General features: G+C 38.3%; 1 protein-coding gene across 1 annotated transcript in view; it reads left to right on the top strand.

The window, feature by feature from the left end:
• The first annotated feature begins 2501 nt into the window (after positions 1–2501).
• The window catches only part of LOC139734293 (angiopoietin-1 receptor-like), a 52038-nt gene continuing 28586 nt past the window's right edge, over positions 2502–25953 (top strand). Inside the window, exons 1-5 of the mRNA XM_071645088.1 lie at positions 2502–2859; positions 3869–4156; positions 21797–22060; positions 23267–23398; positions 24763–24900. Coding sequence (XP_071501189.1) covers positions 2805–2859; positions 3869–4156; positions 21797–22060; positions 23267–23398; positions 24763–24900 — 877 coding nt within the window. The 5' untranslated portion in view covers positions 2502–2804. The remainder of the gene's footprint in view (positions 2860–3868; positions 4157–21796; positions 22061–23266; positions 23399–24762; positions 24901–25953) is intronic.

Raw genomic sequence — 25953 nt, 5'->3', positions numbered from 1 at the left:
TGATGTGGCGTAGTCAATGTTTCTACATCCTCCTCTAAAGGGCTTTTTACACTTGTAAAATTTTGCTTAGCCCCGTACCAACGGTGGGGCTAAGGGGGGGGGGGGGCCTTAACGTTGGGGCTAAGGGGGGGGGGGGGGGGGGCTTAGCCCCACCGTTGGTACGGGACTATCCTTAGCCCACTTTCTGTTCACACTCGTTTTTGCCAAAGTGGGCTAGCCCCACCGATAGTCCGGTACTATCTGGCCCTGCAAAATAGCAGGGTTAGCACCGCAATTGCGGTGCCAAGCAAGTGAGTGTAAACAGAACGAAAAAATAATCCTGGGCTAAGCGACGGAGACGAAGTCCGACCCTCACTGACCAATCAGAAACGAGGTAATCAAGTGCTGCCGGTGCGTGCGTGTACGTGTACAGTACACAGCGTAATCATGAATATTCATGTGGTTTGGAAAATCCGGGGCTAAGAAATACGAGTGTAAAAAGGTCAGTTTTCTCCTTAGCCCCGGACAAGAGATAGTACGGGACTAATTGGCGAGTGTAAAAAGCTGAAAAAAATTGGTACGGGACTAACGATAGTCCTGGGTCGGAGAAAGTCCGGGGTTAAGAAACACAAGTGTAAAAAGGGTTTTATCGGTAATGATAACCATTGAGAGGAGGACATAGAAACATTGATTACACCGCATCATTGCAATGCCGCGTATTCACAACCACATTTTGGTAAAGAGTGTGCAAAGTGGGTCAAACGTCTCATCGAGCAGGGCTTGAACTCATTGTCTCCCTTCTAAAAGATTCAAGATTCAAGATTCAAGATTCAAGATTCAAGATAATTTATTGTCATGTATAAAATATACATAAAATTTGTTTTCGGACATACATAAAGATAGAGGTGCATAAATGAAGAATATAAATCATAAAATAACTTAACATGAGTTTTATACCATACATACATAAAATACATACATCTAATACAAAAAAAATACTAAAATATAACAGGCAGTGTGACGTATTGCAAATGCTCAATAATGTTATATTTGTGTTTTGTTGAAAAGTTCTCTTAATTCTTTTCCTTCTTTCCTTTTCTGTGTATGTTCCAGTAAAAAATACAATATATAATAAATTAAAAATATTTCATCACAAAATCTAAAACATTCAATTCAGTCAAAGGTCAAAACATCATCCTCTAATCAAGTGCTCTCACAATGATAATCCCTACCCCCCCCCCCCCCCCAACGAAAGAAGAAAGAAAGTTTACAAACTAATAATCTTTTTTAAGAGGGAGCAAATGACCCTGGAAGACACCGTCACTCTTTAAAAAAAAATGGGAAAAAACTTATTTATAGTGTAGATATGAATACAAAATTGACTATGTGCTAGCTTTCGACAGATTTTAAAGAGACTGTACAGTACTGGTTGAGGTGGGGATTCATGTTTCGAACATTCCTAAGTGAGATAATGAGAAACCTCTTATGAAATATGAAAGAGCATGTAATTCTAAGAAGGATTCAATGTTCATTTAATGAAAATTGGTTTTCAAATGGCTGAGATATCCAAAAAAGTTATAATGATAAAAGGTGACAGGCCACCCCTTTTATTTGGATCTCATTGTTTCACTTTGTTTCTGGATATCTCAGCCATTTCAATACCAATTTTCATCAAATGAACTTTTGATACCCCTTGGAACTGCATGCTCTTTGACATCTCATAGAGTGGTTTCTGAATATCTCGCAAAACGTTAAAAGCTAAATCCTCACCTCGACCAGAACTGTACACACCCTTTAAGCCGTATAAAGTCTGATTGCCCTTAAGCTTTCATCACTCTGTATCATTATTCTTTCGTGGAGTGATTTTCCCTTTAACATTCTTTTGCACCCGCGTAAGAAGAAATAAAAAAAAAACCCTCAATATATAAAAAACGTTTGATTGATGTATCAACTATTGCTCAAAGATTTTTGAATAATAATTGTAACACATGCAGTGGTGGATTGACTGCCTTGGTAATCATTATCTTCTACATACAACACCAAACTTAATTTGTTTATCATGCTATAATGCCAAGGTCATGTCGAATTAACACCGCTCGTGCCTCACATCGAATCCTCATCATAGTGACAGTGATTGTCAAATGGCAAATCATGGTAAAGTTGTAAGAAGGTCACATGAAACCTCAAAGTCAGTTTTTGTCATTTATTTTTCTATTTCTTTTTACTTGTTTTTGTTTTAGGGGTGGGTAGAGAGGGATGGGTTTGGCAGATACGACGAATTATTGACATACATGTAATTACAAACGTAGCCCAATCTGGTGCGTGTGTGACCTTGCGCGTAGTGACAAGCTATGATGAATGGTTGGATGGCGGAAAGGGGGCGGTCCTCCGATATTGCCACGGTAACGGGTCTCTCTTTTTCTTTCGACTTCTTTTTGTTGTTGTTGTTTTTTTTTTCACGGCAATACGAGGAAGTGTTAGAAGTGCCACGGGGCAAGTATCAGCACATCGGCGTACTCACCGAAGTTGTGTCTGGCTAATCTTGAACTAAAATAGTGCCAATTTCTGTGTCGCTCCGTGATGGTTGAACGAATACACATTTGGACAGTCATCGAGTGTGGCTTTCTTGCTTCTTTCAGAAGATAAGTTTGTTGAGGTGTTTTTTTTTCCCGGTCAGTTTTCCATAAAGGTTATTGAAAGTCTATGGAAATATCTTCTACCACTCTAAGAGCTGGATTGTGATGCTCCTGTGACAACAATCGGTGGACTTTGGAAAGTAGACAACGCTCTGAGTTCTTCATGCTTGGGTTGCAGTTTTCATCATGATGAAGCGGCTGTGTGGATTTATTTTCTTCTTCTCTTCTCTGATGAGTAGCTCCAGTAAGTACTGTACATTAACCGACTGACAGGTTACGTAGGAGAAGAAAGAATGAATCCCGGTGAAATAATAAGTAATAGTCAGCTGTATAATTCACTCGTGTTTCTAGGCTCACATAGATGTTAAAATTGTTGAAGTAAACGAGCAGACATACACACGTAATATAACGACTCCCGGAATTTTGCTTCCGTATACTTCTCGAATTGCATTGCTTGAAACTTTTACAAAGAACTTTTGATTTTTAAAAAAACGCACTCACACACACACATACAAGTACAAAGAAAATGAAGACAAGGAAAAAGAACAGAAGCAGATAAAACGCAATACAAACGGTGCAAAGAAGGTTAATTAACTTTCATAATAGGAGACAAGACGGTTAATGTTTATGGCTTTGAGAGTGATTTTATCTTACTACTGTCTCTCTTTTCTCTTTCTGCGCTTGTTAGGCTTACTCCCTTAACAGCATCATAGTATTCAGTTAGTTATACATCAGTTTTCCTAATGAGCATTGCATTTGATGCGAAATTTCCTTGATGCAAAGAGTTCACCGTTTTAAGAGAATCGTGACATGTAATTAGTTATAGTTGCTCGGTTAGAGGGGGTTTATTCCCTTCTTATTTAGAATCTTTCCCTCCAATCGTCCATCCACTCATCAAAGAGTTATAGATATGTTGCTGATTATAGTTTTTCATCAAGATATAAATCAACATGCGTTTCATCACTTCACCTATCCACCATAATACCTCTGTGTCTATATATAGTACATTATTCTGCCTGTCTTTTGGTAATTGTCTGTATTCACCTGTCCAAAATGGCCGGCATAGCATCATTTCATCATGATATAATAATGTCACTGCATCACTATGCACTGTACGTTCGAGAGTGATATAGGTTACTCAAAACAGTTTTAAATGTCATGCAATATGAAAGCATAGGTAGCTATCTCACCATGGCACAACTAAAATACGATACGAGTGTTGGAGTCTCTATCTGTCTATTGTGCCAACGTAGGATGTGAAGATGTCACCATCATCAACTCGACCCCGCTGGTAACGGCCGCGGAAACTCGCCTCGAGTGTCTCGACGTCAGCGGCCAACTCCAAGCCAGCCAGCTCACCATCGAGCGGGTGGAACCCGAAGGGGCGGCCCTGCCGGCAGCCGCCGCGCCTTCTACGATAGATACCTCAAGACTTGAGGCCGCGTGGGATTCCACCTCGGCCGAGTTGCGCTATGGCGTGTTTTCGTGTCATGGCACCGATGCAGCGAAGAAAGTGATGACGATCAAAATTAAAAGAGAAGGTGAGGATGAATAGTCAGTGTTGAATTAAACAAAGGTTGAAGGTCAAAGGTCCATTGTCGATCAGTATGATTACTGTTATTATGTATATCAATACATGCGTACAATAAGAATATTCATCACCGGTCACCAAGCATGGCTGATGAAGTCGCAGACTTACACAGAGCAGGGGGGAAAGGGACCATGATCAGGCAGAAACATATAGTGCGAAGAAACACCAGACGGTGGACTGCACTACACAATGAGTTATGGAGGAGGAGGAGGAGGAGGAGGGGGAGGAGGAGGAGGAGAAGAAGGAGGAGGAGGAGGAGGAAGAGGAGGAGGCGGAGGAAGAGGAGGACGACGACGACTCCGAGGAATAAAAAGACATTCTGTCCGACTTTCTAAGGCTGGGAACTGTTTTGAAATTCGAATCTTGTCGGTTACTAGAAATAGCGTTTGATTAGTGTCTCGAACGCCTCAGTTGTTGTGTCCAAATGCCTTCTTTCCTATACACTTTGTCATCATGCGCTTGACTGCATCGAGACATCATGACCCCATTTTCTTATAAGTGCGTTTGTCTGGTGGCAGGCTTTTTTCCTTTATATTCTTAAAGTTTCTGTATGAAACTTTGGAAAATAAAGTCAGCAAATAACATTCTTTTTTGTATGATGTCATTGTTGGAAGAATGTAGAAAATTCAATGTTAGAAAATCGTTGTACGGAGCTTTGGCGAGTCACACAATACAGCTGTGTATTAAACCGATATAATGTGAGTTTGACAATCATTCTGTTCATCGGGGAAAATATATTAAGCAGACAATACAACGAAAGCACGCTTTTGAAAAAAGACGAAAGAGAGTATCCCTAAAAGACAATGACACAACACAACGCGATTCAAGTTTGTAAAGTTGCAAGACCACGGTATAGGCATCTCTCCTCAAAAACAATTTCCTTCATTCTCATAACTCGTTTTAACATGGAAGCTAATCTGCTGATGAATTATACATAGAACCACGCGTGAATTGACAAAAAAAGTTAGGGATTAGGTGGTGTTTGTTTTAGCATCTTCATGTCACTGCCATGAACTGGCTTCGGCGCAGTGGTAGTGTGGTTGCCCAGTAAGCAGTATACTAGTAGGTGACGCGGGGATTAAACCCCGGGCGAGCTCCTCCTTTTTCACTTGGTGTTCATAACGATACAGATCCAGCATCAGACCTTATTCACGAAGAATAACAGAAACGTAGTGAAACCTTTGTAACTACTATCACTCTCAGAAAGCCCCTTCATTCCCACAAAAACATTATGTTATCATACAATAAAATTCCCAAGGGCTCCGAGTGAAAATACATAATGATATTTTTGCTATTAGATTTTAATTACTCTTCCTCTATCATCTTTTCAGCATTCAAAATATCAACCAAATTTGTTCTATTAACAATCAATTGTTCATTCCGATTCTCATTTTGTGCAGGATATTTTTCCTCATTAAAAATCGACAGTAAAACTTCTCACAAACATGACATAAACGTGTCACACGTTCCTGAATTTCTCGTTGACACGCGAGTGTTTGCCAGAAAGAGAAACTAAATTACTGCGATCCTATTATAGTTTCATAGAAGTATACTGTAAATGAGTTTCAGTAGTTCATAATTGATTACCTTAGCTCTATCAATAAGTGTTATTCATATTCAGCAAGTCGGTTTGTTTGTTTTCATTCCGAGAAACTTTCGATAGATTTGATCGAGGGTTAATGTCACCTGTGGATACAAACGTAAATTCCATTCAGCAGGGATAAGTGAGATTCAGTTTACATCGCATATACGCCTAGTAAAATGATAGATATTCCATTATTCAGTCCTCGCATAAATGCTATATAAATGCCTTATATGAACAAGGATAACATACTTTCAGCTAGTTCCTGTTAGTCAGTATGAAAAGTTCTTACATAAACTTCTGCTTTGCTTATATTTTTATGAGATTGATTATTAAAAAAATATGAAAAATGAAAATGAAGGTTTTTGTCGGTGTTCATAAAATAAATAGACATGCATACACAAAAAAAAAAAACAGTTTCATCAGGTTCTGGAATTCACGGTCTGCTATCGCGCCCCAAAGTGAATTTGTCTTTACTTTGAATTTTGATGCTGTCAGAATGTAATTCCTATTTTTTGGATGTGCTAAGATAATTTTCAATCCATTAGCATTTCAAAATATTGATAGAATTTACTCTTTTTCTGTCTGGTGCAATCTTGCCATTTTTTATCAAACGGATGCGTAGTAAAGCTACGACCTTTTTATGACTATGGTTTCCATGACATTTGCATCAAAATTATAGACTTTTTACAATGCAAGTGCTCGATGTGAATTAAAGGGGATGGCTAGTAACTGATTAGTGGGAATCAGTGGGAATGCTGGGGGATGATTGTTCCAATCCTTGTGGGATTCATTTAAGAGTACATTATATATTATCTATTGTTGTATGAAATTATTGGCTTCAGAACGGCCTCATATTCAAGTAATGCGCAGTTTCATGCCCCGTCACTGTACAGGCATGCTAACCTGGAAACATTAAACTGCACATTACTTGAATATGAGACCGTTCTGAAGCAAATAATTTTCACACAACAATAGATATATAACGTACTCTTAAATGAATCCCACAAGGATTGGAACAATCATCCCCCAGCATTCCCACTGATTCCCACTGATCAGTTACTAGCCATCCCCTTCAAGCTGTAATTTCCCATACTAGAAAGAAACTAAATACTGTAGGAGTTCATATATACCTGCGGGACAAGAGAGACACAGATAGAGAACAGTAAGGACAAAATTGAGACCATCCAAGTTCTCAAAGACGTAATGACTTTTCACTAAACCTTTCCAGACGAATATAAGGGATGGTTTTTACTGATGGCTGCCGGACTTTGGTTGTATTCAATCAGTCAGTGGCTAATCTAAGTGGTCCTGTACTCTTAAAATGTTATGTAAATAGAACTGGAGTGCATTAATTTCATCTGTGGAGAGCATAAAGCTACATGGAATTAATGATCCTGGCAGGTTTCACTACTCTTATTATTTTTTTTTTCAGGTTTGAAGATAGAATAACATTTCAAAAGAATCGGGTTACAAGATCTAAACTTACCCGCTTCTGCTGCCCTAGACGAATGACCAATAACCTTAAAGGCAATGAGTAATTTTGGCCTACATCGTCACCCTATTTTAAGTATAATGGTACCATGGGTACTCTTCATAAAGGACGTTAACGAGTTTCACTTTCTTTAAGAATTTAACCTATCGGAAATTTGTGAGACCGACTTTGCTTCCATTGACTGCCCCTACCGGGAACAACGGGAAGATTAGCGCCATTATTCGATTGCTTTATATTGCTGGAAGGTCGGGTTTCATCAGAAAAATACGACTTCTCTATCGATCATCGCTTAAAACCGCCTTGTTGTGCGAATAAAACAAAATGGCGGCTTATCCTCATAGTATAAACACATACAGTTGTGCCACCCCATGCACACGTATGCACACACAAACTGTATGGGGCCGATTACAAAGGAATATTTCATTGTGCACAGATAGCTTGTCTTTTCCTCCTCACGGAAATGCCTTGGTGTGATAGCACCAGCTATACGCCGCGGTGCTTCCGTTGGATAAGGATAGAGGGGTGAGTAATGGCTGTACCTGTGTTTACGCGTACATCACTGTTCTTTCTTTTTTGACTCCCCCCCCCCCCCCCCCCCCCCCGATGAGTTTAAGCGTTGGTAGACTCTGTCCTGGTAGGCTCTATCCTGTAATTCTGAGGACATGCAATAATATAAGGTACCGTCTGCACCGTGATGATGGATTTGGTCGGTGGACTTTGTTTGTATATACTCCAGAAATCATTTTGTATTCACTGTACTATATCACCTGAAACTTGTTTTTGATCTTATTGTACTCCTTTTGCTTGAATTGTGTTTAAGATGGCTAATCAAAGTAAAGAGAAAAATAACAGCACTAAGTATACATGGCTAGTGAGAAAAGACGAAGAGTTCATGTTTCGCAATTATACGTGAGTAGACAGACAGGATAGATAGGACGGGCAAGATGGAGATGACAACCCAGATAGTCAATCAATGTCAGTTGCTAAGCAACGTCATACTGGGATACGTTTCGATTGCTCGTTGGTGAAGAGGGCTAACAGTGCGCGTAGATGAAAAGAAATCAGAGCTGAGGGAAGTAAAGGAATTAGACTGAGGAGAAAATGCTTGAAATATAAGAGGCTTTAAAAAGTGAGCAGCATGGAGGAGACAGAACAGCATCAATAAATACACGCGAAGATCTGAAAGACCAATGTGGAGAGGATAGTCAACATACTCAAGTAGTCGAAAAGTTTCGGTAGGCTATTTTGTCTGGGAGTATAATGAATCATATCAATGTTTTCGCGTCAAAGATGACAGGAAGGAAATACAGCGAAATAATGCTCTTAAAAATCTTACATTGTTCATGTTTATGTTCATCTTAAAAATAAAAATAGTACTATGTTACGCTGTGTACAGTAAAGACAACATGCCATTTCTGGAGGTAATATACCATTGCAATAGACAAGTAGATATAGATAACAGCATTTTCTATCCGTTTGTGTTATAATCTCTCACGTATGTTCACTTCTTGCGATAAAAACCGTCTGGAGCGATTTCTATCCACACACACACACACACACACACACACACACACACACACACACACACACACACATAACACAAAGAATCATGCACATGTATTAAAGGGGTGGTTATAGTTTTGCCTGAGATGGGATTCAGATTTTAACTTTTGGGAAGATAACTTGAAACCACTTAAATGGAATATCAGAGAGCATACGATTCTGTAAGAGGAATTAAAAGTTTGTTTGGTGAAAATCTGTTCAGACATGGCTGAGATATCCCCCAAAAAAGTAAAACTAAATCGTCCTGATAAAAGGTAGAACCCATCTTTTATTAGGACCTCTTTGTTTTTGGATATATCAGCTATTTCAAAACCAATTTTCATCAAGTAAACTTTTAATTCCTCTTAGAATTGCGTGGTCTTTAATGTTTCATAATACTACATAAGTGGTTTCTAATCGTCTTTCAGAAAGTTAAAATCTGAATCCAAATCTTAACCAAAACTATACCATCCCTTTAAAGCACAGGTAATTGCAGCAGCAGTTCCTGGCACTTTATACCTTGTAAAAGGTTATACTTGTGGACAGGTGTTTACGTTGCTAGATTTGAGCAGACGATCAAACAACAAATGGCGGTTGACGGCCTTGCACGACTTGTAGCTCAGCGAAGATGTCACGTTCATGAAGCTATCTTTCTACCATTGAGTATTGTTACGAAGAAAGAATAATACTAAAGCGGCGATCTTGTCATCAACATCATCATCAAAAACAATAACAGGAAGCAATTGCTTCGTCTTCTGTTCATTCTCACGCAGGATGTATTTCAATAGCATAGAAGTACTAATTATGTGGTTATGCCAATTTAAGCAATATGTTAAACGGAGTATTTAAGCATAGACCAACATTGCTCTAAATCCTCATTGTTTCGTTTCATATTGCTTTGTTACGTATTATTGCGCGTTTTTTTTTAATAGCTAATTTGGTACCTTAGAATTTGCCTGAGCTTTACTATCTTGATGATACTTTTCATGATTATAACTGAAATAAGCATTAGATTACAATTACTGTCAGTCTAATGATTTGTCATATCTTTACAATCATCGTAATCTTTAATACAACATCATCATTACCATAATTTCATGTATAAAGTAATGGTGTGAGAACCATGTGAAGTTATTAAAAATCTTCGTTAGGACTGCGAAAATAGATTGCAATTCTCTAACGCGAAGGAAATTAGAATTTTAACTCACTGATTACCAAAACCAGGCGTACTAACCCTATACCAGTATACAGGAAATTTCAGTGTGTTAGAGGTAACTGGATAAAGTGGTCATCAGATGATATCAATTCTGACTAGTACCGTCTATCTCCCCAAAAATGATAACGGGACCTTCGGCAACGATAACTTTAGAAATAGTGAATCAATTCAAATACAATTTCAGGGTATGAAACTATAATTTATTACCCACATTATACAAAATAAACATCAACATCCGATTTGCCTCAGTGGTCAAAGAGAAATGAGGATTTTTGTAGAGCATGTCAGAAACCACTTCCCTTCACACATTAATATGCAGTTCCAAGAGCATCCAAGTGTTAAACTTGGAAGAATCAGATCCATGACATGCTTTACAACGATCCACATTTCTCTGTGACGACTTGATTAGATTGAATGGGCTCTTCTGCAAAATATAGCAAAGACGTGATATCTTAAGACCCTGAAATAGCATTCTGACAGTTGGAGGTTATCAACACGAAATCTGATTGTATTTTTTTGGTTTTTTTTTTTTTTTTGGGGGGGTGGACATACTGTACAGGAGCTATGGTGTCATACTGCCAACGCATTAATCAAAAAGTGCATGGCACAACCTTTTTTCTTCATCGGTCAGGTCAGTTGTACACAGGGCGAAATGACCGTTGCAGACGTCACGAGTTCCCAGTCGATTTGGCGTTTGAATATTCTCGCCGCTCCCCGAGCAGTAAGATCATGGAGATGGATGATTCATTTCGAAAGAGGGTTAAAGATTACGTTTTACACGCGGTGTGTAAACAGGTCAAAGGTGAATCATTCCTAAAGAGTAGGAGAATAATAACAACAGTCTCTCCTCCCCCATTAGAGCGAAGAAAAACACCTCTCTTGCAATCACCATGAATTGAAAACGAAAGCAAGATCAATCAAGGAGGGAAAGACGGTTTGAACTGACATCAAAAATTGTGGACGTCCATGTTTACTCTAACAACCGCAAACCCAACCTTCATGAAAATACCTGCGTTGAAAGTTCATTTACGAAGTACAAAGGAAAAACAGGCTTGAGCAGACGTAGTAGACAATGCAGCATTTGGAGACGAACTTTTGAGTAAGGTGTGTGCCTTTTTTTTCTGTAAACTTGCAAGACCGGCGATTTTGTGAAAACTCATTACAATATTGGTCCGTGTCTATCTGTCGTTAGTTTGCAGTTTCATGAAAAATCAACTTTCAAAACCGAAACCTGCCGTTTACTTAGAAAGTACGATAAACCAGTTTGTTTGTTTGTTTGTTTTTCTGGCGAGGCCAATCTCCACCTGTATAACTCATTATTGTAAGAATTAGGATATCTAACAAGACCCAAGTGTCTTTCATTCAAGATAAAAAATATACAATGCATGTCAAGGAAACTGATGCTCAATGACGATGACGATATTCTTCAGACTGGCTTAGGTTTTGTGTGTGATTGTGTGTTTGTGTGTTTGCGTGTGCGCGCGCTCGCGTGTGTGTTATAGTGTTTGTAGATGTGTGTGTGCGTGTTTGTGTGTGTGCGTTGGTGGGTATATGTGTTTGTGATTGCATGTTTGTTTTGATATTTGGTCCACAGGTGTGGCTTGTAGAGGAGTGCCTTGTTGACTGCATGTGTTTGCGGGGTTTTTTTTAGTATACGTACTCTGCGACAAAATAATGTCTCAAATTTTAAGGGAAATGACCTTTGACTTAGCGGTGACAAAACAAATTGAAGCAAAACGAAAAGAAAATAAACTATTAAGGAGGCGCAAAACCACTTTTGTACATCCTTGTGGAAAGAAAGAAAGAAAGAAAGAAATGTGGTGTTGTATTCCCATCCGGGAAACGCATCGAGTGGGGACGTCCTGGAAGGATGCCAGAACAAGTGCTATATATTCATATCCAACGAAGATTACGCATGATATTGTGTTAAAGGCTGATAGAATTTAGCTCTGCTTTAAGTTAAGAAGCCACCTGATTGAAATCATAGGTTATGGCAATGATAGTCATAGTATTCCTTTTGGTTGTTTTGTGTCTGCCGCAGTCCATTTGAAGTTCATCGTGAAACCTTGGGTATGGTTGTACAAGTGCTTTTTCCCGACAATGATAGCTCAGCGATACCCGCATCCAGTTACCCTGCGCTCCTAACCACCTCTTTCTTTCTGTCTGGCTGGCCGTCTGTCTATCTATCTATCTATCTATCTATCTATCTATCTATCTATCTATCTATCTATCTATCTATCTATCTAATCTATCTATCTATCTATCTATCTATCTATCTATCTATCTATCTATCTACCTACCTATCTATCTATCTATCTATCTATCTATCTATCTAATCTATCTATCTATCTATCTATCTATCTACCTACCTATCTATCTATCTATCTATCTATCTATCTACCTATCTATCTATCTATCTATCTACCTATCTATCTATCTATCTATCTATCTATCTATCTCTTTCCCCCTTTCACACTGTCATTCTTTCTTATTCGGCATGTTCCATGGGTGATGTAAATTTAGAAGGCTAAACATCTGCAAACAGTGGCTTCCATAAAATTATATTACTTCTACTAAAGTTGCCAACCATTGAGCTGTTATTGATATGGCAAGCACGAAAGCGAGCAAACACAAAAATATTTCTGTGTCGTCTAGAGCACGTTCGTATATAAATCATGATTATATCCCGAGTAACATATCACGGACAGGGTTGGTGACAAAAGTATTAAATACATTCTCACTTCTTCATTTGAGTATGCAGTTCAAGCTTCATTTATATCTTTTTTTCTTTCCAAAATAATTTGTAAGTACCATCCGAAAGATTTTGGATATTGACGTATGCGCGCACGTGTGTGTTTTGTTTTATCAAATTAACCGTGTTTACTTTAAGGGAAAAAATATAATGACATCGAATTACATTATCATTTTTAACTCCTCGTTGTCACGTGATCGTCCTCAAATAAACCGACGCCGAGTGGGTGTTGTATGTGCTGTAGTTATTAGGTCTTCATAAAAGATAATACGATACGTTCAATATCAAAACGTGGAGTATTAGACCGAAATAAAAAGCAAATTCATATAATTTTCCTGGATTCTCCTTTTGCATTTCGGAACAGGGGAATTTTAATTGTCACGTTAATGTTGTCATTCGTTTTAATCAATGGTTATTTTCATCACACAGTCAAGTGATTTGGTGTTGATGATAGTGATCTGTGAGATAACATAATGTCCTTATGAGAGCAATAAACATCCGTACATTTGCATTGTCTTTGCAGTAACGGAAATGACAGACGTCCATAATGATTATGGTGTTTTGCTGTTTTCCACGTATAGGGTACAATGTTCATCCGATAATCGCAAACGCTTTGCGGAACAACTAAATAAAGATCGGTTCGAGTAAAGCATTTGCCCAAAGTATGAAATTGCTGTGCCATCCCTTATCTTCTGTTTATCTCAGTTAAATCTGTAATTGATTTTAATTTGTTCTTATGAAAACAAACTTAAAAAAAGAATGTCTATCTCACTTTTTGTTTCTGGGTGTCGAAGAGCACTGTTGCCGTGTATGTCTATATGGGTGAAATAACTTTCCATGGTTTGATGTAAATGTCCACATACTGGGTTTCATGTGGGGTGATTTGAAAGGCCACCGACTAAGAGGAAACCCTGCTGAAATTGGACAAAAAAGAGACTCGTCTCCAGACCCCTTACGACATAGAGGTAATGTAATGTAATATCCATAACTGAACCTTAATCAATTGCTTACGATAATTGTCGAAAATAATAACGACCAATAATACATGATAAAAGTATGTATGCATAACTTGTTTCATTTCAATACTGCATTACAATGTTCATTAGGTCTTTGTTTCAATCAGGAACACTTCGACAAACTTGTCACTTGTGGCGGTGAGTTGGCTCTCAGTCGGCAACGCGTCTGCCTCACGATCACGCGGCCCGGGTTCGAACCCAAGTCTGGACTGATCAATGTTGTGTGTAAGCGTACCGTCCCCTCTATAGCAATACAAGAGGCAAAACACTCTGTCCCTCGGATAAGACATAAAATGGACGTCCCGTGTATGAGAGAGTAACAACTCATGCACGTAAAAGATCCCGCTTCATTCATTCATCGCAAAGAGCAGGGTGTTTAACCCGGTGAAGTGGTCCCACCTCACATCCAATTGGACCCTATGGAAGACCAGCTTAACGTAGCTGAATATGGGCTATCCAGCCATCTTACCAGATGGAAATGAACAAACAAACAAACAAACAAACAAACAAACTTCGACAAACTTACCACATGTTTACATTGGCATGACTTGGGTATTCAATGCTTTTTTCCCTAACAGATATATATAGACTTCTGATACATGCCCTACCGATTGATAAAATCAGAAATAAAGAGACAAATTAGTCAGATTCTGAGAAAATGCACTTTCACTTTACGAAATGTGGAAGTAAGGATATACTTGCTCGCAGAGTGAGGTCATTTTGTTTTGTTTGGATACGTTTTCCCGCCTCTGGCAAGTGTAAGACTGCAGCTGGGTTATGCGTATTAGCAAAGAAGAATGGCTTTTGTTATCTTTCGTCAGTCGGGTATCATTCCTTCCACGACAGAGATAAATGCGCCCACAACGACCGCCCTCTTCCGCTAAAACTGCGTAATATGCTCTACACAAATTGATAACGGAAGAGATTCTGAAGTATTGGCCTCGTACATCATAGAGTATTTAATGTTGATGTAAGTGTTATCTTTATGTGTATGGAGCACGTCGGAATCAGCTGTAATATACCACGTTCTATTGATAAATGTGGGGGGGGGGGGGTTAAAAACATACATGTAGAAAGTCTTGACTTTCACCACACCATGTATTTGATTAACATGCCATTCCCGTTAGCTAAGTTATGAAGATTTGCAACCTAACTCCGTGGAATATATCGACTTATTATTGTTAAGAAAACAGGCTGATGCACATTATGACCTCATTCATGTTCATAATTCATGACTTCATTCATATCGATTTCATTCATTCCAGATATCAAATAGAAAATATTGACTGGCGAATGTGTAACATTGTGTAAAATTAGATATTGTTCTGGTACTAACAACTCTATAACATTTTATCGTGTATAAGATATTCTATATACTATACGTTCATATCCATTTCTGAATTGCTTTCAATAACTTGTATCATATCAAGGAGAGACGAATAATGAAAGGAAGATGGCTACATTATCAAATATTGTAATCAAATGTCATTTCATTATGTCCTCGTACCAAGATATACGAAAGGTTTATATATCTAGACCTATACTATGAAATTATCAGTATGCTCTCACAGGGGAGACGGAAAAAACTGACCTCTATACTCACTGTTTAGAGATGAGAACTGTCGAAAGAGTCAGATAATCAGTAGTAAAAAAGAAGCAGATTGATAAAATTCAAGTGCGCAAAAACGTTAAAAAAAAAGAAATTTGATGACACACCTTTCAGGATTTCTTGCTACGACAATGATCAACCTGCAGAATATTCGTCTAGAGCATTGTTAAGTGTTAAAGTTGTCTGTGAGGGAAGCGAGAATGGAAACTCAAGCATGTCTTTTCAGTGATAATCATTTACAGCAGATCAAATTAATGTTCACTGCTTCTTATCATGACCGGCTTCATACACACATCACGAGAAACCGTCAAGGCCCATGAATGTCGGACTCTGGTGAAACTAGTTCACGGTCGGAGTCAATGGTCCTATGATGATGATGATACTGTGATGTAAAAATCTGACCACCAACGCCTGTATCAGCTGTCCGAAGGATGAGGAAAACAGATAAGGGTTATTTTACCTGCTGTTCGACAAACCGTATTGGCTTTGGCTGTAATGTTCTTTACAGGCGGCGAGGGGGAGACGGAAAGGTTATTTCTTGGTCGTTCGTTCTTCTCCAGATTGCCATTTGCTGTGCGAAATGGAAAGCAGGTCGAACCATGATTTTGAAATAGAAAAGGATGGAGAAGACTAACAGTGCATAAAGAATACAGAAATGACTGCAAAATAGTTATTTCCGTAGAACTAAAAATACAATTATCGGTTACACATTCATATATATATATATATATATATATATATATATATATATATAACGATGTAAATCAAAAATAAGGATGGAAATGAAATACATATATTTTACGTGACAGAACAGACGTTATCTCCCTCACAGTCGAATTTCAAAATTCTTAATATACGTATGTGAGATTTTCCCGTCCGTTCACAAACTTAGGGTTATGTGATTAATCTCTCAAAAAATTGTCTCTTGCTTAAATACTGAATATGTTATCTAGTCATCATCTCCTTCAAAAGCGTGTAATGAAAGTATGGTATGTGTTTTGTTTCTGTGTGCCATTGTTACTTTTTCATTGTTTCTATATCAAGTTAACGTTTATAAGGTCCAGAAGGCCTCTTCTCAAGTTCTCTGTTCATTTCAAATTAATTTGTACTTATCATGGAGTATTGTGTATGAATTTGTTTATCTATTTCAATAATTTAAACCGGAAACGAATAGACAAAACGGCAAGAAATGTTATTGCATAATAATGTGCAAGTTTGAATCTCTTTTCCTAGTCGGTCTGCAGTTTTTTGAATGGACAGCCCATTCTCACGTCGCCTCGCCGGTTGCACACCTGATTGCTGTCATCCTGGTTATCCATGGTCACGTGTGAATGTTGTAGAATTGGTTGAAGAGTTTAAGACGCAGGTTCAAGGAGAAGAACTTCCCTTATCCCTTGATCCGATAATCCGTTTATCCTTTGATATCCGTTCGTACGATAATATCATGTTCATGCTTGTCTCACGACGGACATCGACGGGAGAAAAACACTACAACACAACACTGAAAACAATAACAACAAACATTTAATGTTACCATGCACGCACATGCAGAAAGGATGACTATTCAGCAAAAATTCTACGTGATAACGTACCACTCTTTGATTTTTTTTTTCCGATCGGTATTTTGTGTCTGTATAAAGTCAGTCTCTGTCTCTGCGTAGAATCTAAGGGTGAAAATTAAAATGTCAAATGTACTGGAGCATAGTTGTTATTGAGAAGAGTGCGAATCTGCATAATCTCGTTCTCCAAACTTGTCATGATCATACGCCAGTGCTTCTCAACCAGTGTTCCGCGATGTCTCCCAAAAATGAAAAAAAAAATTGTATTCGATCTTCACATGTAAGTGGGCCTTTTGTAGGATCCAAGGTGGGCCTCGGGTTATAAAAAGGTTGGGAAGTGCGGATATAAACCATGTTATCGACAGATAAGTGGTCATTAATGCTGTCTCTTATAGATCATTGGATTGACAGATTATATACTCTTATCTTTGTCGCCACCTCGTCTTGAATTTCTTCCCAGACGATGCTAACCACTGTCAAAGAATTTTGTCAATGTCCAGGCACACGACACGCGTATAGTGTGGACACTGTGACATTTAAAAGCAATGTGATCGGTTGTATCTTCAACCCATCACCAATACAAAATCTCTGCAACCCGACTGGGCGACTGTTCATCACGTGACATTCACTAAAAGATACTATTGCACTCTTACAAGACAGTAAACTGACAATGTCTCTCGATCAGCAAACGTATACACAAAAAAAAAGGTAAATAGGATATTCTGAGTAAAAAAAGGGAAACAGTCTGAATGACGGAAAACATAGATAGCTGTCTGTTAACGTCATTTTGAAGTGTGTGTTCTTTAAAGTAATAATATCATCCATTTATTGTAACGGAAAGAAGTTTGTGCTTTCGTGGAAAATCGAATACATACCCACGTAACCCAATCGTTATGTATAAAGTAAATGATGGAAAGTCGCATCAAAACGGGGAAGTAGGCGTATCTTATTCTCACTAGAGCATCATAACATTTTATGTAATTGATTGATAGATCATGAAGATGAATGAGCTTTCCTCACAGTGCAGTATCACGTATGTTAACTCTACACTGCAAAAAGTCCGGTGTTAAATAGTGAACACCGAGATGGTGTTAAATTTTCGGTGCTCATTTATGGTGTTAAATTAACACCTCCGGGTGTCATTTCCAAATCTAAAACTGTTTTTTGAAGAGTTTCTTAGTAACTGCACTTCTTTTTGATTTTTAATTTACACAAGACGATCAAGAATTTTACATTAAAATACTAGATTTTTGAAAAAATGTGAAAATAAATTTACACCACAGTAACACCAGCTGGTGTGGTCTCTTATTGAAGCTGGACGGGTGTTAAACCATTGATATTAACACCAACAAATATCAAATCAACACCATGTGGTGTCATTTTTGAATCAACACCAGTACAGTGTCAAAATAACACCAGGTACAGTGTCAAATTAACACCACGAAGTGTCAGGTGAACACTTTTCAACACCATCGCAGTGCATTTTCTACACCTGTGGGTGTGGTCCTCTATTGAAGTTTGATCGATGTTAGATTTAACACCCATGGTGTTAAATCTAACACCGATGTTTTTACAGTGTACGCTCTGTGTTATAAGACTCTATTTACACGTGACGATGTGCAATAAATTCGAAATTAATTGGATGCACATCTGCGCTGTAAACATACTTATTTCAGTCTTTGTGCTTTATTTTACACGAATATTTTGTCTATGCGAAGGAAGACAAGAAAAATGAATTCCTACCCAACTCAACGCAAGAAAAAAAAAAAAGAAACAGGAAAAATACCACATGACTTTGCATGATAGTGCCTACGTGCATCCTGCTTTCAAGAAATTATTTTTCTTAACGGAAAACCACCATTAATAATGATTCTTGTTATTCGACTGCTATGTTGCCGTCTTTCGCCGATTCAACCCTGTTTGATTTCTTCTTCCAGACAAAAGGGGAAGTATGTCGAAATTCATGTTCCACCAACAACAACAAAAGAATAAATGAATAAATAAAAATAAACGGGGTCATCCCAAGACGTCGACACCCTCGAGCCAATACAGCCCACGAGTCATAAAGTCCATGAGTTCGACACTATTATAAAGACGAATAAGGCCAATGAGTTCGGCACTAGGTAAAAACAACCCATGAGTTCGACATTATACAACACGGGGCTTAATGTGTCAGTCTCGTGGGCTTTGTTACCCACGCCGATGAAAATCGGCAGGGGGTTATGTAAAGGGTTCCGTATGTTTGTTTGTTTGTTTGTTTGTTTGTTTTTTTTTTTGTTTTTTTGTTTGTTTGTTTGTTTGTTTGTTTGTGTACAAGATAACAAGAGAACGGGTAAACGGATTTGCACGAAATGTTCAGGGAATGTTTGGATAATGACAGGAAAGAATCGATTAGATTTTGGTGATAATCGGTTGACCCTTGCAAATTCTGTGTGACCTTGAAGTTTTGACCCCATGGTATAGTGACCATTCCGAAAATTTCCCGTTTCTCACTTTGCGATTTTCCGCTACCATACGAAGACATAAACTCCCCAACGATCCGACTTCGCTGCTCAAATGTTCGTAAGAATTCCGAAATTTACGTTTAGGCCTATTTGAGGGACTATGTCCTTCTAGATTTATGAAAGTTCGTTCTCCGTCATCACAAACTGGCCCGTATTTTGATGATTTTTCAAATTAACATTGATTGTTTTTTTCGTTGGAGGAGCATTTTGCTCGGTCGCAGTCACACTGCACGATATGCGTGCTCAATGTCAATGCGTGTGCAAGGCCGCTGAAAATGCATCGCGCTCTACACTGTTGGTGCAAAATTGCACCGGGGACGTTGCGGCGCTCGTTGGTGGCCGAATACTGGTGCAGTAGACATTTGCATTCAACCCTTGCATTGAATAATTCCCGTAGACACTAATCATAGGGGTAATTGCCTAGGGGGTACGTAAATTTTGTTTTTCTTTTTTACTTTTGTGGATACCATCAAAGATCGTACACTCATACGACCTTTGATATTTGATGATTTTTCAAATTAACATTGATTGTTTTTTTCGTTGGAGGAGCATTTTGCTCGGTCGCAGTCACACTGCACGATATGCGTGCTCAATGTCAATGCGTATGCAAGGCCGCTGAAAATGCATCGCGCTCTACACTGTTGGTGCAAAATTGCACCGGGGACGTTGCGGCGCTCGTTGGTGGCCGAATACTGGTGCAGTAGACATTTGCATTCAACCCTTGCATTGAATAATTCCCGTAGACACTTATCATAGGGGTAATTGCCTCGGGGGTACGTAAATTTTGTTTTTCTTTTTTGCTTTTGTGGATACCATCAAAGATCGTACACTCATACGACCTTTGATATCATCACACTCTCGGCTTGCTATAATCAAAATATCCCGCAAGAAAACGGCGTATTTCTCGATTTTTAGCGCTTTTTCCGCGACCCGTCGCGTAGACAATACTCTTAAAACTGGACTTAATTCGCGCGCGCTTGGAAAAGTTCCGATTCTGCACTTTTGACGGTGGAATTTGGGATTTTCGATGGATTTTTGGAGGAGACTTAAGGACTTTCCTGTACGTGAATGAGTGTTAATACCGTATGCGTAATTATGTGATTTGCGTGTGATGTGACTGTAGAACCAAAGATCGTACACTGATCAGTGTACGATCTTTGGTAGAACTCACTGGCTGGTGATAAAGCACACTGGCAATTAAGTGGCCGAATTCTGGTAGATGACCGAATGCACATTATGTTTACCCCGACTTTGTACTTAGGCGTGGGTCTGCCGCCTTTGACAGCCCCTCTCTAGTTTGCTAAGTGTCGAACTCATGGGTTGTATGTACTCGTGGATGTCGAACTCGTAGGTGTCGAACTCGTGGCGTGCACCCGATCATACGTTCGAGACTTTTCACTTTACAATGTAATTCCATACCAATGCAAATTATATCTTGCCAAACGATGTCGTTGTTGTTGCTACTGTTACTGCTGCTCGTGTTTGTGCTGTTTTCTATGAGATGTGATATTTTAGCTGGAGATGAGGCATTACCTATTAAAGCAAATTCATGTGTAATGTGTAATAGCTGAAAATATTTCAATATATCTCTCAGGTTAACAGAAACTCACTCTTTTTAAATAAACATAGGGAAATTTCCTGCAGATATTATTTCATCATCATAAAACTTAGCACTTATACTGTGATTCGCAGCGTCTCTTATATTGGAAAAAGGTTAGATTGAATTGGTTTAATAATCATTAATTAAAAAACAAATCAGAAAAGTATATGCCCAGCTAAGAGAGAATAACAAAAAACAAAAACTTGAATCATCCAGAATGTATTAAAACACTTTACAACCGTAGCTTACAATGAATCCCTCTATTTTTGTTTTCAAAATGTCATTTTGTCAGGTTGATATAAGCAATTGCCTTCATGTTCATTAAATTGCGTCGTTCAAAAAATATTGAATATTCACAATCTTTGTAACAGGTGCTCGATGTTTTCATTGGAGTTTGGTAAAATTATTGCGATTTTCATACCTACAATGCCTTATATATTGACGGTATCGATAACAAGTGTTTAAAAACTGAATAAATGAAGACAGAATTAAGAATTAACGTATTTATCTCGGTGTGACACTAAAGTAAACAACCAACCATGACAACACTGTTTTCTTGAAAAGAAAAATGTAACGAAAGAAGACACTACAATCAGTTATATTACATCCTGCTCAAGTTTGAGAATGCGTGTCATTATAGTCTTCTCTTGTTTCTCGTAATCTTTATCGTTTAATCTAATCTTTAATTTTCTTGTTGTTCTCGATTTTGTTCCAGCCTCAGTGAAGCCAAGCCAATTCACAGTGACTGCCAGTCCCGGGGACTCTGTAAATATATCAGTCCAGTTTATGCATCACACGCGCATTCCCGACTACATCGTCTGGTCCCGAAATGGAACGCTCCTCCCGCGAAACGCGACGCGGTTCGGCGTCTTCGAGTACTACACCATTCCCGCAGTTTCAGTCAGTGACGCAGGACTCTACCGCGTCCACCTGCCAAACGACCCAGATCAAGGTGGCTACACGCGTCTCATCGTAAGAAGTAAGCAGCGGCTGTAGGCAAATAATCAAAGGAATGTTTAATTACATTATCCTTTATATCCTTCATCATATTTTATTCATCACTTATCTATTCATGTATTTACTTATTTATTCATCTATTCATTCATCCATTTATTCAATGTATTTAATATATCATATATATAGTTATTTATAATCAAAATCATAGTAACAAATTATGTATTTGATTGATCTTCTATCTTTGTACGTAAAACTGAAATTGATTCAATTCAATTCAATTCAATTCAATTCAATCATTTATTGTCTGATTTAAAAAATACAGAAAATCTTCCTCCTCTGGCAAGATAAGAGAGCATTACACGACAAGAATAACAAACAGATCACATATATATACAAAAAGACTGATAATCAATTAACAATTCGATACATCATCAAACGATATATCGTAACTAATTAAACTGAAATACTAATGAAATGAAAAGGTATGTTTGAGACTATAAAAATAGAACTTTATAATATACTATTGATGCATTGAATCTTTTAAACATGCTGACGTCTGACTATGGCAAATATATATCAAAAATGCAAAGTCATAAATACAAAATTGCAAACTGATATATCGGATGAACGCAAAACAAAGAGAGGATGATAAGGATTTGATAGCTCTTTTTTGCTTTAGAATTGTCATTTTGTAAAATTATATTTGGCCACAGAAGGTAAAATGCAATGAAGATTTGTACTCAGAACCACGTGGTACACAAGCAACTAATCACGTGACAAAAGGTCTTCATAATGTCGTTAAACTGTCAAAATTACTCTCTAAAAAAAATCGAGTGAAAATATTCACTCTTAAAGGAGTGAATACAAAAAAGAGTGAATTTAGAGTGAAATTGGAGTGAATTTTGAGTGAAAATGTTAATTTTCACTCATTTTGGAGTGACCTCAGGGATCACTCCTAAATCTTCGAGTGATCCCTGCGGTCACTCCAAAATGAGTGAAAATGAACAATTTCACTCAAAATTCACTCCAATTTCACTCTAAATTCACTCTTTTTTGTATTCACTCCTTTAAGAGTGAACATTTTCTCTCGATTTTTTTTTTTAGAGAGTAAGCATTACAACATTTTGACATTTCTAGGTTCGTCGTGACTTCGCTAAAAGTGATATAGGTGGTAACTACAAATCTCACAAATGGTGGGTTTGAGAAAATTACCATTTTTTTCTCTTAGGTTGTCCAGCGAACCTGTGGGGAGCTGGATGCACCAATGAATGCCCGGCTTGCATGAACCAAGGGGTGTGCGATGATGTAACAGGGGAGTGCCTTTGTCCCCCTGGTTTTAAGGGAGAAACCTGCGAAATAGGTAAGTTAAAAAGATGCAGCCGCAAGGTGTGGTAATTGTAATATGCGTGAATAAAGACATTAAAGATGGTCAGTCCCTTTTGCAAACTTCTTCAAAATTCATGAAAGTTTGCACACTTTCAGCCAATATTTGGATACCAACTATGAAATTTCAAGGTCAGAGGTACCCAAACTACCTGAAATAAAAGAAAATCATATTTGTTTTCACTTAGATTTGATTTGAAAGTGATATGAAATGAAAATGTGGCATTCGTTGTGTATGTGTGAACTTGAGTGCGTCTGGAAAACTGACCTGGAATACAGGCTACGTGTTGAAGGTTGTATTCTTTAAGGTTTCTTCACAGAGGGCTGAATGGAATGAAACCTTCCTTGTTTATTTACTTTGAGTCAGAGAGAGAGAAGAAGATTTTTTTTATGCATGAGAGTCATTTTCATATCTCTTGTACTATACCGTCAATTTTCTTCTTTTAGTGTTCTTCATGTTTTATATTTACAATCCATTAAACAGTTCGTTGTTTCAAAGGTTCATTATTCCGAAGGTTGGTTATTCTAAAGGTTCTTAAAGGTATTAGCCCACATTTGTAAACCTGCAGCAATTGGTCTCATAGTTAGCATGGAGTTTGAGTATGATTGCAGTAACACCTGTGCAAAATTTCGTTCCAATTAGTCCATTACTTTCATAAAAATAAATGAAAATGCACCGTATGCATGCGTACAACGCTCGCTAGCTCCGGTCCACGTACTTACTACATGCATGCGATACATGTGTAAGTTACATGTACGTAGCTAGCCCGCGCTCGTAATTCGATTTTGGGTCGGTTGACCCGGTTTGAAAATTGATTTTAAAACGATGATTTTCTCTCTTTTATCGAATGGTATAGACAAAGAGCAACAGGTGAGGTATGTGACTGTTATAACTTGTACTTGAAGTCATATTGGACCTATTTTATGCAGTTTTGATTTTCGTGGGTTTGCAAATGTGGGCTAATACCTTTAATCCCGAAAATGAAATCTTAAGGTACGTAATTCCAGAGGGTTATTGGTACGCGCTATTTTGTCATCTTTCGTTTAACGAACCTCCAGAATAGTGATACTCATTTTAATTTCGGATTGACGAACATCTATGTATATTGAATTTATTTGTTTCGTAATAATGAACTTATATTTTTTCATTTCCGGATGAAAGAACCTTGGGCATAACGTACATCACCAATTTATCTCTCCCTCCCCCCTCCCCATCCGCTTTCCTCCCCCCCCCCCCTTTCCAGTCGTTGACTTCCTCGTCTTCTGAATTTAGTACTTTAGTACTTTCTTATGTATGGTTTTGTTCTGTTGTACTGATTGGTTGGTGGGTTTTTATTGCAGCATGCGGCCCGAACCGTTTTGGGCGTGACTGCGAGTTCGAATGCACGGGCAGTTCTTGCAGGCACATGCAGTTTTGCCTCGGTGACCCCTTCGGGTGTTCTTGCGCTACCGGGTACGCCGGACTGGCCTGTGACCAGGGTAAGTACTGAATACACCTGCCCAATACATGCATTGTATGAACGTTTGCTATCAAGCGCCACGGTGAATGTCAACATTTCCAACAATCTCCCGTTCTTCCACTCTATCTTTCCGCTCCTTTCCTATATTGTGTTCCCATTCTCCTCCTCATAATAATAATAAGGTCTTATCTATCCAGGGTAGCCTCTTCAGTGTTGTCACTCCTCTACCAGAGGGCCCTGCCATTATTATTACCCTAGCGTTGCTAGGCACCCATTTATACACCTGGGTCGAGAGGGACATGGTGGGGAAAAACATATAATCTTGTCCAAGGACGTAAGCACTGAGCAGGAATCGAACTCGGGTCCCCTTATTGGGAACTGAGAGTCGTATCCACTATACCACAGCGCCTTCTTCTTTACCCCTTAACGGGGATGGCTATTAACTGATCTGTGGGAATCAGTAGGAATGCTAGGGGATGGTTGTTCCAATTCTCGTGGGATTCATTTAAGAGTAGATTATATATCTATTGTTTTGTGAAAATTGTAACCTGGAAACATTAAACTGCACATTACTTGAATATGAGACCATTCTGAAGCAAATAATTTTTCACACAACAATGATGTACTCTTAAATGAATCCCACAAGGATTGGAACAATTATCCCCCAGCATTCCACTGATTCCCACTGATCAGTTACTAGACATCCCCTTTAATCTCCTCCTCCTCAAACTCGTGCTGCAATCTCTCTCTCTCTCTCTTCAGCATAACCGTCTTCATCCCGGCACTACCATAATGCTTCTAACTGTAATCAACCACTATTCAATCTACTTATTAGGTCTCTCAGTGATAATGAACTGATTAAGTTTTTTTTATTTATTTTGTTATTAAATGGTCTAACAAAAGAACAAACAATTTGATTCTTTGCATCTTTGATGTAATGATGAAAAACAGCATTTTGAAAAGTTCTGATAAAAGCATAATTCTTCGTTGACGTCCAGTCCAAAAATAACTCCTTCAATATCTTGAGCTTCCAAACATATTGCATACTTGTTTTACAAACTGAACTACAAAA

This window comes from Diadema antillarum, unplaced genomic scaffold (assembly GCF_040938485.1).
Source record: "Diadema antillarum isolate AM-2024a unplaced genomic scaffold, OU_Dant_1.0 seq00000522_RagTag, whole genome shotgun sequence".
In the NCBI taxonomy this organism is placed as follows: Eukaryota; Metazoa; Echinodermata; class Echinoidea; order Diadematoida; family Diadematidae; genus Diadema; species Diadema antillarum.
This window is presented reverse-complemented; position numbering and strand designations above follow the sequence as displayed.